The sequence below is a fragment of the Octopus bimaculoides genome, chromosome 2, assembly GCF_046866305.1.
Source record: "Octopus bimaculoides isolate indiv1 chromosome 2, ASM4686630v1, whole genome shotgun sequence".
NCBI lineage: Eukaryota > Metazoa > Mollusca > Cephalopoda > Octopoda > Octopodidae > Octopus > Octopus bimaculoides.
In genome coordinates, this window is record NC_142929.1 from 27,238,558 (window position 1) to 27,252,266 (window position 13,709).

The 13,709-nt window shown below is 35.5% G+C and overlaps 1 protein-coding gene across 8 annotated transcripts in view; it reads left to right on the forward strand.

Annotated features, from left to right (window-relative positions):
* The window catches only part of LOC106868784 (equilibrative nucleoside transporter 1), a 94,573-nt gene that overhangs the window by 59,714 nt on the left and 21,150 nt on the right, over positions 1-13,709 (forward strand). For all 8 annotated transcript variants that reach the window (XM_089341904.1, XM_089341926.1, XM_089341917.1 and 5 more), the window contains 4 exons: positions 88-136; positions 4,231-4,328; positions 10,885-10,980; positions 12,982-13,084. In XM_089341904.1, the coding sequence (XP_089198030.1) occupies positions 88-136; positions 4,231-4,328; positions 10,885-10,980; positions 12,982-13,084 (346 nt within the window). The remainder of the gene's footprint in view (positions 1-87; positions 137-4,230; positions 4,329-10,884; positions 10,981-12,981; positions 13,085-13,709) is intronic.

Below are 13,709 nucleotides of genomic sequence, written 5' to 3' on the forward strand. Positions count from 1 at the left end.
CTTGAATTTAAGGTGCTGATTTTTTTTTTCTTTTTCTGCAGGTATTATATGAAGAATACCTTTAATTTTCTGTATTTTTACTTCCAGAATTCTTGTGGCATATTAACGTCCGTATCGCAAATTATAAGTATTGCAAGTAAGTAAATATAGAAATTACTTCCTTATTGATTAGATTTCTAGCTGAAATCGATATTGATTGCGTTATTGATTAGGGTATAACAACCGGTCAATAGGGTATCGGCTGACTGACTGAAAGGTCAATTGTTTGTATTCCATTGCCGCCACTTCGCAGTCGAAATGTCGATATCCAAAGTACTTGTCTTTCAATGCTCCAATCCATATATTTTAAATTGGTTATTGTTATTGTTGTCGCCGTTGTTGCTGATGGTGATGAGGATGTTGTTGTTGTTTTATTGTTAAAACTGTGTGTACACTTGACGGAGAAGATCTATGGTAGAATTATTCTACCAGCGATAATTTCGATTTTGCAGAGGTATCTAGAACTATAGTACATAACATCTTCCCTTTTTAAAAAACTGTAGAGAGATATAGCTGCTTCGTAGGAAGCTCCCTGCTTGTTCATTAGTTCAATAATTTACGCATCAGCAAATACCATGTAGAGGTGTAGTTCACCTTTATAAGCTTCTGTGTATTTCTATAACTTCTAAGGGTACTTCATAAATATACTAATCTCTAAACGAGAGAAAATAAAACTTTACATACCCTTTAGAGTAAGCAATATTTCTCAGCATTAAGGAGGCGAACTGGCAGAATCGTTAGCACGCCGGGAAAGATGCTTAACAGCATTTCAGTCGTCTTTACACTGAGTTCATATTCCGCTGAGGTCGACTTCACCTTTCATCCTTTCGGAGTTGTTGATGAAATAAGTATCTATTGAGTACTGAGGTCGACGTAATCAACTTGTCCTTCCCCCGAAATTACTGGCCTTTTGCTAAAATTTGAAACCAGTGTTTCTCAGCATCATGCAAACCTATTTGATAACCCGCGTCGGATTTTAATTTCAATTCTCTTTCCAGTATTGTTATCAAATTATTGATTGTTCACCTATTAGCAATAAAAGTCTTCCTGACTATACTATAAAAAAGAACTAAAGTTGATGCAATCAACTATATTTCTCCTTTACAAGAATTCGCAGTCTGTAACTGCATGAGAAATCGTTATTAAAGTAGTTAAGTAGCAGAAACTTTTACATTTTGACTTCGAATCTCATAAGAGTCTGGCTCTGCCTTTTAATCAGTCAGGACTTGATCAGTGAGTATCAGTGAGTATTGGAAGCGACTTGATCAAGTGTATTTAACCTTACAAAGTATGCCACCTTTTTATTCTAAAACTTAAATTCGTGAAGTATATACAAAGTTTATTTCATTTAAGTGGAGGCGCAATGGCCCAGTGGTTAGGGCAGTGGACACGCGGTCAGAGGAACGCGGTTTCGATTCCCAGACCGGGCGTTGTGAGTGTTTATTGAGCGAAAACACCTAAAGCTCTACGAGGCTCCGGCGGGGAATGGTGGCGAACCCTGCTGTACTCCTTCACCACAACTTTCTCTTACTCTTACTTCCTGTTTCTGTTGTGCCTGAAATTCAAAGGGTCGGCCTTGTCACACTGTGTCACGCTGAATATCCCCGAGAACTACGTTATGGGTACACGTGTCTGTGGAGTGCTCAGCCACTTGCACGTTAATTTCACGAGCAGGCTGTTTCGTTGATTGGATCAACTGGAACCCTCGACGTCGTAAGCGACGGAGTGCCAACAACAACAATTTCATTTAAACAGTGAATATAGATTCATACGTGAGTGGTACTTGTGTGTTTGCATATGTGTGTATGTATGTGTTTCTATGCATGTGACCAAATGTTTAAAAGGTTTGGTCCAGCAGCGCGAAAGCTTGAATCGTATCCTCTACCATATCACGATTTGAATTAAGCTTTGTGATAAAAATCAGCTTAGTCTTCTCGATGATGACTTTAAGGTTACGAGTGTCTGTAGCATACGCATGTGCGCATGCTTGTGTATATACATATGTGTGTGTGTATGTGTGTGTGTGTGTGTGTGTGTGTGTGTGTGTGTGTGTGTATTACAAACATGCATATAGAGACAGACAATGATTCAAATAAACATATAAAACTTTAGGCTTTAATGTACAAAATATATATACACGTATACATGTAAAATGAGAAGGCGGACACAAACTTTTCAGACGATAAACAATCAAGTATAAATATATATATATATATATATATATATATATATATATATATATATATATATATATATATATATATATATATATATAGAACAAACCTACTCAGATTACATACACTCAAAGAATTAGAAGTGAGAAGTTACAAGTCCGACAGCTGTTTCTGAATGTTCGGAGTTACTTCACAATATTGGCAGATATAGCTGATCAAAAATTTGCATCCAGTAATAGATGCAAACAAACATTGGTAAACTCCAGAACTTCCTTCATCAAGGTGGATCATTTGAGCGCTTGAAAGTGTTTTCTGTATTCAGATTCTCTCGATCTCATCTGTTGCCGATATATATATATATATATATATATATATATATATATATATATATATATATATATATGTATATATATATATATATATATATATATATATATATATATATATATATATATATATATATATATATATACATATATACATATATATATACATACACACACACACACACACACACACACACACACATATATATATATATATATATATATATATATAAGGATTTATTTGCATAACTATTGTCTCATTATGCTTTGCAGGTTATCACTTGATCGTTCCTTTTATTTAGTGAGTTATGCCAGTAATATTTCAAGTGATTTGCATGAACGTAATCACCACTGACGTTTTTCATGCCAATATTGTTTTCCAGTTTAAAATGCCATGAATTCATTTTTCTTAAGTATCAGTATATTCTTTAATTACATTGCTATATACAGTGGAAAGTATTAAAACTTTGCAGGAAGGAACAAATATAGCTTAACTTTCGATTGAATATATATAAAAATGTTTAAAGATAAAAGCAATTAGCTACAATTTTAAAAAATCAATATGGAAACGATATGAATTATTAAAAAAATCTATTAAAGATTATATTACTCAATGGATTTTTTCCGACATGAACCGATTAAATAGTAAGTATAAAAGTGTTCTCTTTTATTTCTTTAAGAATCCACATCGTTTCCATATCGACCCCTATTTTTTAATTCTATTGGTCTATTTGCCGAACCGGTCAGTTACGAGGACGTAAATACACAAACACCGATTGTCAAGAGGTAATGGGGGAGGACAAACACTGACTCAAAGACATACATACACACACACACACATATGTATGAATATATATATATATATTTGTTTTGCAAGATTTTTGATGTGAAATCGTGTGTTGAAACAGATGTTGTTGTACTTGGGGATGGTCATATTGCCAGTTTAGCCAATAAAAACACACGCACTGTATATTTGGTGTTAATTTGCTTCAGCTTTATATTACATTAATCTTAATCTTATTTCGGCCAGAGTTCTTTCGTCACACTTCTGTGACCTCATCAGTGGTCCTTTGTTTCCTTCTTTCTTATGTGTGTCTCACCTTTCTAACTATCAGCCATTTTGTATTTTGTATTCCTATTGTATGTGTCTACGCACTTTATAGATAGTGTCGATCCGGCAGTTACTGCAGTATTTGTTCAGAGATAACATCTCTTATGGATTTGCTGTGTTAGAAATATAATAAGTATCAGAGACAGACAGAAACTCATCCGAGCAGGCGCCAGCGAGAGCGTCAACGCATTTCAGCTATTTTGTGCCCTTTCAATGGTGCGTGAGAATTCATTTTCTTTGACACAGGAAAAAGTGAATAAAACAGTCACTGATGTTACGAGAAACCTTCCGGCTGATTAAAACTCCGGTAAATACTTGAGAAATTAAATTAAGATTTCAAGAATGTGTGGAATATTCAGCCGCTTAAAATATAATGCAATGATTAGGTAATTTCCTTGATCAAACAACTGAAATAACCATTGCCAAAATCGACAGAAGGTCCATTTTCTTTATTTTTTTATATAAGCTTATTTTGTATGTGTAAATGCCTGTTTACTGGTGCATCGATGTGCGTAAATGTACGTTATTTGGTTGAGTCACTTGTGTTATACTAACAAGGCACATTTTTTTTTTCTTTTAGTATCTTCAGATGCTAAAATATCAGCCATCGTCTATTTTTCATCGGGCATTCTTATTCTCATTATTGCCCTCATCACGAATCGAATTTTCCAACGATTGGTGAGTTGTATTTAGCTTATTATTTGCGTTATATTTTACATACTCTGTCATTTCCTCTCCACCTCACTTCTATCCACATATTCCTTATTCTCTACCAAACCCCTTCAATCAATCTCCCTCAGCATTTTATCCATTGTACACGCAATACAGACGCGCGAAAACATCCACACATATATGTATAATATTCACACCAACAAATATATACACATATATCAGGTCATCCCATAAGTTCTGTCCGAATTTTGAATAAAGACAACAAGTGATCAAATATATTTAATTGAAATTTAATCATCAATGTGTTTTCCTTGATTATCAATGACTTCCTTCCATCTACTTACAAGTTTTTTAATCCCATCAATGTAAAACTCTTTTGGTTTCAAAGCGACGAAATCTAAAATGTCAGTTTCGACCTCCTCCTGACTAGCGAAAGTTATGTCCCCGAAATGATTCTGTAAACTACGAAACAAATGGTAGCAAGGTGGATGAGGAATTTTTTCCCAACCAAGCTCTTCGATCTTCTGTGACGTGGTCTTTGCAGTGTGGGGTCGCGCATTGTCCTGATGAAACAACACTCCTTTACGATTCACTAAAGCGGGTCTTTTTTTCTTCAAAGCTTGGTTCAAATGCTCTAATTGCTGACAGTAGACTTTAGCATTGATTGATGCATTCGGTAGTAACAATTTAAAGTGAATTACTCCTTTGCAATTCCACCAGATAGAGAGAAGAACCTTTTTCCCATGAAGTTCCCTTCTCGGTTGTGGTTGAGCTTTTTCCCTTTTACCAAGCCACTGTTTACGACGTTTAACATTTCGATAGAATATTCATTTTTCGTCACCAGTCACAAGTCTATCCAAAAAGGGTGAAATGAGTTCGCGAGAATGGAGAGAAGAGCAGATGTGAACTCGGGATTTGCAGTTGCTTTCGAACAATTCATGAGGTACCCATTTTCCAAGTTTAGGAACCTTTCCAAGTTGTTGAAGATGATGATGAACAGTTGTGTGGTTTGAACTAAGCTTTATTGCCAATTCTTCAACTGATAATGCAGGATTTTCTTCAAGTAATGCCTCAAGAAGCTTATCATGAAACTCAACTGGACGTCCTGTTCGATCTTCATCTTCAAGACTGAAATCTCCACTTCTGAATTTTGCAAACCATCTTCTTCAAGCTCTTTCATTCAAGCATTCTTTCCCATAAACTGAGTGTATGTTTCGAGTCGCTTCGGCTGCAGAGTTTCCTTTTCTGTACTCATAAAGCATTATGTGCCTCAAATGCTCTTTGGATACTTTCATGTTAGAAAGGGTTTTAATCAATGAAATTTTAATTCTATTATTCTGTAAAATAATATTTAATTAGTTTAAATGTACACAAATGCATAAAAATAATTTTTAATTCCATTTGACATTCTAAAATACTATTAAATTTCATTCAATTTTAAAAAAGGTAAAATCGGACAGAACTTATGGGATGACCTGATAGCAACATACCTAACATCATAAAGAAGCGATCGGTGGAATGTCTCTGTGTGTATGTGTCTGTAAGTATCTGTTCGTGTGTGTGCGTGCGTGTGCACGCGTGTTTGTGCGCGTATATGTGGTTAGTTTGAGAAATACACGTAGAAGGCCTGATCTTTTAAACGAATTAATATTAACTCGGTTGATATTTCTTTAATAATTAGAGATGTTATTGAAAAATAAAGGTGCATTAAAAAGGCAACAAAACACAAAGAACAAAAATGCTATCGAAATAGTTAAAAGATAATGTCAGATGTTCAAATGCTAACAATAGAGAGGATGGAGGGGGTATGGAGTTGGAAATATATTTCGTAGTTAGCACAAATATAATTATTTTCGTCATTAATGCAATATTTAGCATTAATTGATTGAATCTGTCAAAACGTGGTGAAAGTGGGCCAAGAAATTGCTTCATGCTGTGAATGCGCATATATATACATATACAGCACCCAACCATCATCCACACACCTACACACGCACACATCTACACGTCAAGGTCACCAGCCCCTATCTACACGCACACACTAACACGCTCTCACATACATACGCACTCGCATTTTCGTCTTGGGATCACCACTACTTTATTATCTCCCGTTCTTCCTAGCTCTCCTGTCTGACCACCTCCGTCCAGCCAGCCGCCATGATTGACCGCTAGCGACTGAAGCTTTTTTTTTTAATTCTCTCTCTGCTTATTTTCTCGTGTTCCTTTCGGTTGAAGAGCGTAGGCTCGAAACGTAAAAGACTTTCTCACCTTCCCGAGTGTTAAACTAATACACCTGTTTGTTGTTTATACACTTGTCTTCGTCTTTTCTTTTCTTGTAAATTCCAACTATATATATACACATATATATATATATATATATATATATATATATATATATATATATATATATATATATGTACATCTATATATATAAACGTGTATATACACAAATATATATGCATATATACATACATATATATATACACATATATGTATATATACACATATATATACACATACATATACTTATATATATACACACATATATATACATGTATATATATATATATATATATATATATATATATATATATATATATATATATATATATATATACATATGCAGTTAATAGCACTCTGAAGAAGCGGCAAATAACACCAAAACGCTCACCAAGGTGTGAAATTTTGCAGCGTGCACTGAATTGCAGCAGAAACATATGTAGATGCAGAAATGGAAAGTCATGATTGACTGCAGAATAAAACTGGATATATAAATTTTTGTTCTCCTTAATTATTAATATATATATATATATATATATATATATATATATATATATATATATATATATATTAATAGTAATAGTAAGACAACAAAAGAATGAAAGAGACCTCGATATTATGTAAATAGAGGAATTTATCTGTAATATAATATGTGACAATTATTCGGTTGCTCGATAACTGACGAGATGCCTGAGCAGGTTTCCGCCCCGACATCCGAAACTCAGAGTTTTATTATGGCAACCGAATAATTGTCATATATTACATTACAATATATATATATGTGTATATAGGGGAGAATTCACAAAAAAAACAGAAGACGAAGACACGTGGTGTAGACAACAAACGGATGTTAAACGCTCGGGAAGTGAAAAAGTTTTTAACGTTTCAAGCCTACGCTCTTCCACAGAAAGGAACACAGAAAGAAACAAGGAGAGAAAATAAAGAGAGAAAATAAGGAAAGAAACAAGGAGAGAAAATAAAGAATGTGTAGTGGCTAGCGATTTATCATGGCGAATGATAATGAAAGCGTGAGGAGAAAAATGCAAAAGGCGTGAGGAGAAAAATATATATATGTGAAAAGTGGGAGAAGAAAATAAAAACAGGGAAATAAAGGACGAAGATGGAAGAAGCAGAGAGAAAGGGGGAAGAAGGGGAGAAGAGAAGACGAAAGGGGAAAAGAAAGGGAGGGAGAGAGAGGCAAGGTAACAGGTGCGGATTAGAGAAAACAGAATAAGAACAACCAGAGTAGAAAGAAACGACAATAGGAAAAAGCAGAAAGGGTAAAAAAAGTTTAGAAATTATAAAAAAGTTACGAAAAGTTCAAAAGGTTCAAAAGCTTCGAACGTCGTGGTGTATTGGAGCGATTTTTCATCAGCAGAGGAGTCCAGTGTAATCCATGGGCAAAAGAAGTGCAGCTGAAGTGTACGATAGTAGAAAGTCCAGGTAGAGAACCCGTAAAAGTTCGTTGGGTGATGAGAGGAAACAGGATCAACTGGTGCGACCACGTGAGCGTGTAATATATGGGGAGAATTCACAAAAGAAAAAACAAAAGACGAAGATAGGTGGTGTAGACAACAAACGTATTAGTTTAACGCTCGGGAAGTGAAAAAGTCTTGAACGTTTCGAGCCTACGCTCTTCCACAGAAAGGAACACAGAAAGAAACAAGGGGAGAAAATAAAGAATGTGTAGTGGCTAGCCATCTATCATAGGCCTCATTGTCACCGAGAACTTCTGACGACAGCACATCCTTAATATCTTTGGAATCTAGTCTCAAAGACTGGCCTTTTTCCTCAGAGCCAGAAAATACTTTAGCTCTCAACAGTTACCGACACTCTACAAAGGTTGAATCGACGCTTACCATGGAGTATTGCCCTCACATTTAGGGCAGTGTTGAAGCTGCATTGCAGCTCATCGTAGATCACATGTAGAGTATAGTCACCCAACTGACTCATGCAAAGTTACTCTCCTCTCTCTCTCTCTCTCTCTCTCTCTCTCTCTCTCTCTCTCTCTCTCTCTCCTTATCTATCTATCTATCTATCTATCTATTTATTTTTCCTCTACCATACTATAACGGCCTCCGATCCTCAGAACGATCTAGCCTCATGCCACCTACCACCTGCACTTCAGTCCCATTTGTCTCACTTCCACTTATAACCCATGTTGTGTTCGACCATGCAGGTCTCACCCTAACAAGTAAGCTCAGATGCTTCCCACCATATGATTGGTTCTCAAGAACTCCCTTCGTGTTTTTACCTTTAGTACTGGTGTTGATTTGCAATATTTTAAGCGGAACTCTAACGGCATCAATTTCAACGGTTTTGAAGGGCTTTCTAATGTGACGAGTACTATTATTCCTCTAGATGCAACAAGTAAATAAAGTGTGTATACACATGTGTGTGTATGCTTGTGTGTGGAGAGGGTAATCAAACGTGAAGATAGTGTAAAAGAGTGAGAGAGGAAGAGAGCAGCTCGAGTAAGCGAAGGGAGATGTAAAGAAGAAAGATAAGGTTCAACAAAAGGGAAAGTTAAGTTGATAGAATAGCAGAGATAAGAAGAGGGGAATTAAGAGAACGGGGAGAGAGGAATTCCATTGTGTTGTTGAAGGAGTGAAGAGATGCACGTATATTGGAAGTTGAAGAACAAAAGAGAGAATTATCTATTGACAAATAGGAATAAGGGATATAATGCAATATCGTGAGTCAGTGAAAAGAATAAGCGAAGACTAGAGAACAATAAAGCAGGGAGACGGCTTTAAAACTGACAGTCAAATGGACTAATAAATTTGCATTCACAAAGACAATATGTCATTAGACAGGACTAAGATTATCCCACCAAAAATATTAGGTCAAAGCTCGAAGCAAAAGGATTAAAAATTATTGTAAAGCGAATTAAATAAAAAAAATACCTGCCATTTCTGAAGGATACTACACTACTACTATACACACACACACACACACACACACACATACACACACACACACACACACACATATATATATATATATATATATATATATATATATATATACCCTTTACTCTTTTACGTTTCAGTCATTTTGACTGTGCCCATGCTGGAGCACCGCCTTCACTCGAAGAAATCGCCCTCAGGGCTTATTCTTTCTAAGTCTAGTACTTATTCTATCGATCTGCCGAACTGCAAAGTTTCGGGGAGATAAACATACCAACATCGGTTGTCAAGCAATGGTGCTCTACTTAACAAGAGGTAAAAAGGTCCTGGACCTCTGTTTCACAAACAACACAGCGCTCATCCATAATTTTGAGGTGACACCGACGATTTTCTCAGACCATAACCTAATAGAACTAACAATTATGGTCCGCAAAAGAGTTCAGACATGCAGGCTACTAGAAGCATCCAACTCCTCTCCAGCCTGAACTTTCACAAACCTGATTTGAAGGGTATCGAGAAAGAAGTCATGGAACATAACTGGTCTGCCAGTCTCTCTACAGAAGACATTGACATAAAGCTACAACACTTTATGACAATCATGCATGACATCTGTAGTAAGTTTGCTCCAGAGAGAATGCCAAGCCAACAGAAAAATATAATACCCAGGGATAGGAGGATTCTAATGAGACAACAAGCAAAAATTTCAAATTGTCTAAATGGGCCACTAAAGGATAACAAACGATCCTACCTCAAACGAACATTGCTCGAGATCGAAAATGAACTCAAACGCTCCCATGAAAAGGAGAGGGCAGAAAAGGAAGCCAGGGTTGTCAAAAATATTAAGACAAACCTTAAAGCCTTCTATAGATATGCGAAAGAAGCTGCCAAACCCATTGAATTGGCCAATTAAAAGGTGATTACAATGGCGGTGCCCCAGCATGGCCGCAGCCTCAAGGCTGAAGCATATTAAAGAATAAAAGAATGTATATATATATATATATATATATATATATATATATATATATATATATATATATATATATATATATATATCTTTATAATGAATTTATAATAAAGGAAATATATATTTGTGAGAAGCTTAAAATTCACAATTTTTTTCCGAATTCGCCGTCGCTAGTCTTTGGACGCTCAATCGTTGTATTAATACAGACAAGAAGCTCTTGTGAAGATTCAACTTCAGAGAAATAATATTATATTACTCTAAATCTTGTAGTGACAACATTTTGTCCCCTCATTTATATGCATAAACGTGTATCTTTTCGCATATTTTCTTTTTATCTTAGCTTGTTACTTTTTGTTTTTGTTTTATTTTGTTTGTGTATCTGTTAATATCAAAACATTAAATATTTCAGCCCTTTTATAGATTTTATAGCGATCAAGTCTCACGTCAAGCTGAACCTACAAAAGAAATAAACGTCAGACCACAATACTGGACGATTTTTAAAAAGGTTTGTAAAACTAAATAAATATATAAATAAAACAATTTAATTATTACAATTGTTCATTTTTTTAAATGTATGATAATTTAATAATATATATGATAATTTAATGTATCTGAAACTAAAGAAAACCACAGAGGAATCGACGTAAGCTTAAATAATAAACCGCGATAGGTGAACTGCGATATGACGAGGGAGTACTGTGCTTCTGTTAGGAGGCGCAATGGCCCAGTGGTTAGGGCAGCGGACTCGCGGTCGTAGGATCGCGGTTTCGATTCCCAAACCGGGCGTTGTGAGTGTTTATTGAGCGAAAACACCTAAAACTTCACGAGGTTCTGGCAGCGGATGGTGGCGAACCCTGCTGTACTCTTCCACCACAACTTTCTCTCACTCTTACTTCCTGTTTCTGTTGTGCCTGTAATTCAAAGGGCCAGTCTTGTCACATTCTGTGTCACGCTGAATATCCCCCGAGAACTACGTTAAGGGTACACGTGTCTGTGGAGTGCTCAGCCACTTGCACGTTAATTTCACGAGCAGATTGTTCCGTTGATCGGATCAACTGGAACCCTCGTTGTAAGCGACGGAGTGCCAACTGTACTTCTGTATTTTGATGCATAAATTCATAAATGCACAAGGCTTGAAATTTTAGTAGGAGAAGTTGATCGAATATATCGGCCCCAGTGCTCAAATGGTACTTGTTTTATCGAGCTCAAGGTAGGTAGGTAGGTAGGTTGATGTTACCATAGTAACTAACTGAACTTTCGCTATGTGACAGCCTACTATTAAAAGAAGGTACGTGTATGATTAACAAATATTTTTACCGGCAGCATAGCGATGGATAAGACCTAGTATTTAATACTAATGGTCTTGTAATTAATAATAGTAATGGTCTTGTAATAATAATAGCTTTATAATAATAGTCTTGTAATATGTCCTGCAGCACCCGTGGAAATTATACGTTTTATAAACGTTTTTTTTTTTTTCCTGAAACATTAATCCTTGACTATCGCGGGTGTTACGTTCCAAAAACCCCGCGATAGGTGAAAATCTGTGAAGTAGAAACGGTACTGTACTGTATATTTTTTTACTATTATTTTTTAATAAATTGTATGTATTTATTTTATTATAAATGCAAAACAAAACCACAGAGGAATGGACGTAAGCTTAAATAATAAACCACGATAGATGAACTGCGATATGGCGATGGATTACTGTACTTCTATAAATCTTTATTACAGTTTCATTGTGTTCTAGATTTCAATTAGCGTTTCGATTTCATTTCATAGTTCAGATTCTCTCTCTCTCTCTCTCTCTCTCTCTGATCGTTTATTTCCCCTCACTACTATGTGTAAGCACTTGCCTCTTTACAGTCTTTGCAATTTGCCTGTCCAACTAGAGCAAATAAAAATCAAAGTCAAGGCGAAGTTGTTTGTCATTTATAGCTGATACTATAACAAGACGTTACTAAATTTCATGAAACATCAGAATGTTTTCGTTGAAGAAATTCTTTAAATATTTTAGTTTAACTTGTATCTAGTTCGAAAAATATTAGATATTTTTACTTATTTTCTTATTGTTTTCTATTAAGGAATGAGAATGAAGTGAATGGTAGATTGGCAGAATAGGTTCAGCGCCGGACAAAAATGTTACGTTCTAAGTTCTGCAGGGAACTGATTTTGAATTTCTTTGTCTGTATAATCGACTGAGTCCATTTCTAAAGTCGTGTAGTTCTGCGTCAATCATAGAAAGCAATATTTTTTAAACATTGGAAACTGATGAAAAGTAAAATCAGTAGAGCACCGGGTTAAAATAATTTGCGTTATTTTATTTGTGCCCTTTATCTTATTTATTCAAAATCTCGTTCAGGTTGATTTTGTCTTTTATCCTTCGTTTTTTATTTGTTTTTTTTTGGGGGGGGGCAATGAAATAGATATCAGCCAACAATTCATCTATGTTCCACAATTAGTTGTCCAGTTCCTGACTTGAAAATTGATATTTGTTCTTCAACAGATTTGGAAAATGTGTTTTACCATCTGGTTCACCTTTACTGCGACAATTGTGAACTTTCCAAATACCACAGGTGACGTAAGACGAATAAATTTCCCAATGAGCGGTAAGTGATTTGTAATTGTTCTAAAGAACAATTATACTAAAGTATAATCTTGTAGATATCAAAATTTCTGATCAACCAATCGGGCAACCACAGCATTTCATGTAGCCTCAGGTTGACCCATATTTCGTTGTATTTGATAGAAGAAAACTATATAGAAGCCCCTCGGTGGTGATTTGTACTTTAATTCAAAAGGTATAGCTTTGTTACACACTGAGACAATTCTCCCTGAGAATTACGTTAATTCAAGTACAAGTACTTCAGTTGATCAAACTGCTGAATCCTCATCATCGATTACAACTGATTGTGGAGAACCTCTATCACATGTAATTGGTTTTAAATAATATCATAGTCTAAGTTTAATCCACACCACAACATTACATCGCTTTGCGCAATGCCGCAACCAAAATGCAGTCATTTTAGAGAAAGGATGGCTACCAAGCGCGAAAATAACTAAGGCCAACATGGCGATTGTTGGCCTTGTGAGTGAAATTGGGTGAACGGGAACTATATAGAAGCCCGTCGATTAGATTATATCTGTAATTGTCCCTTAGCGTGCAAGAGTTAATGCCAACAAAGAGGTAGATGAGACAAGGATGTATGCACGATATCATGCATTTCTGTAAGC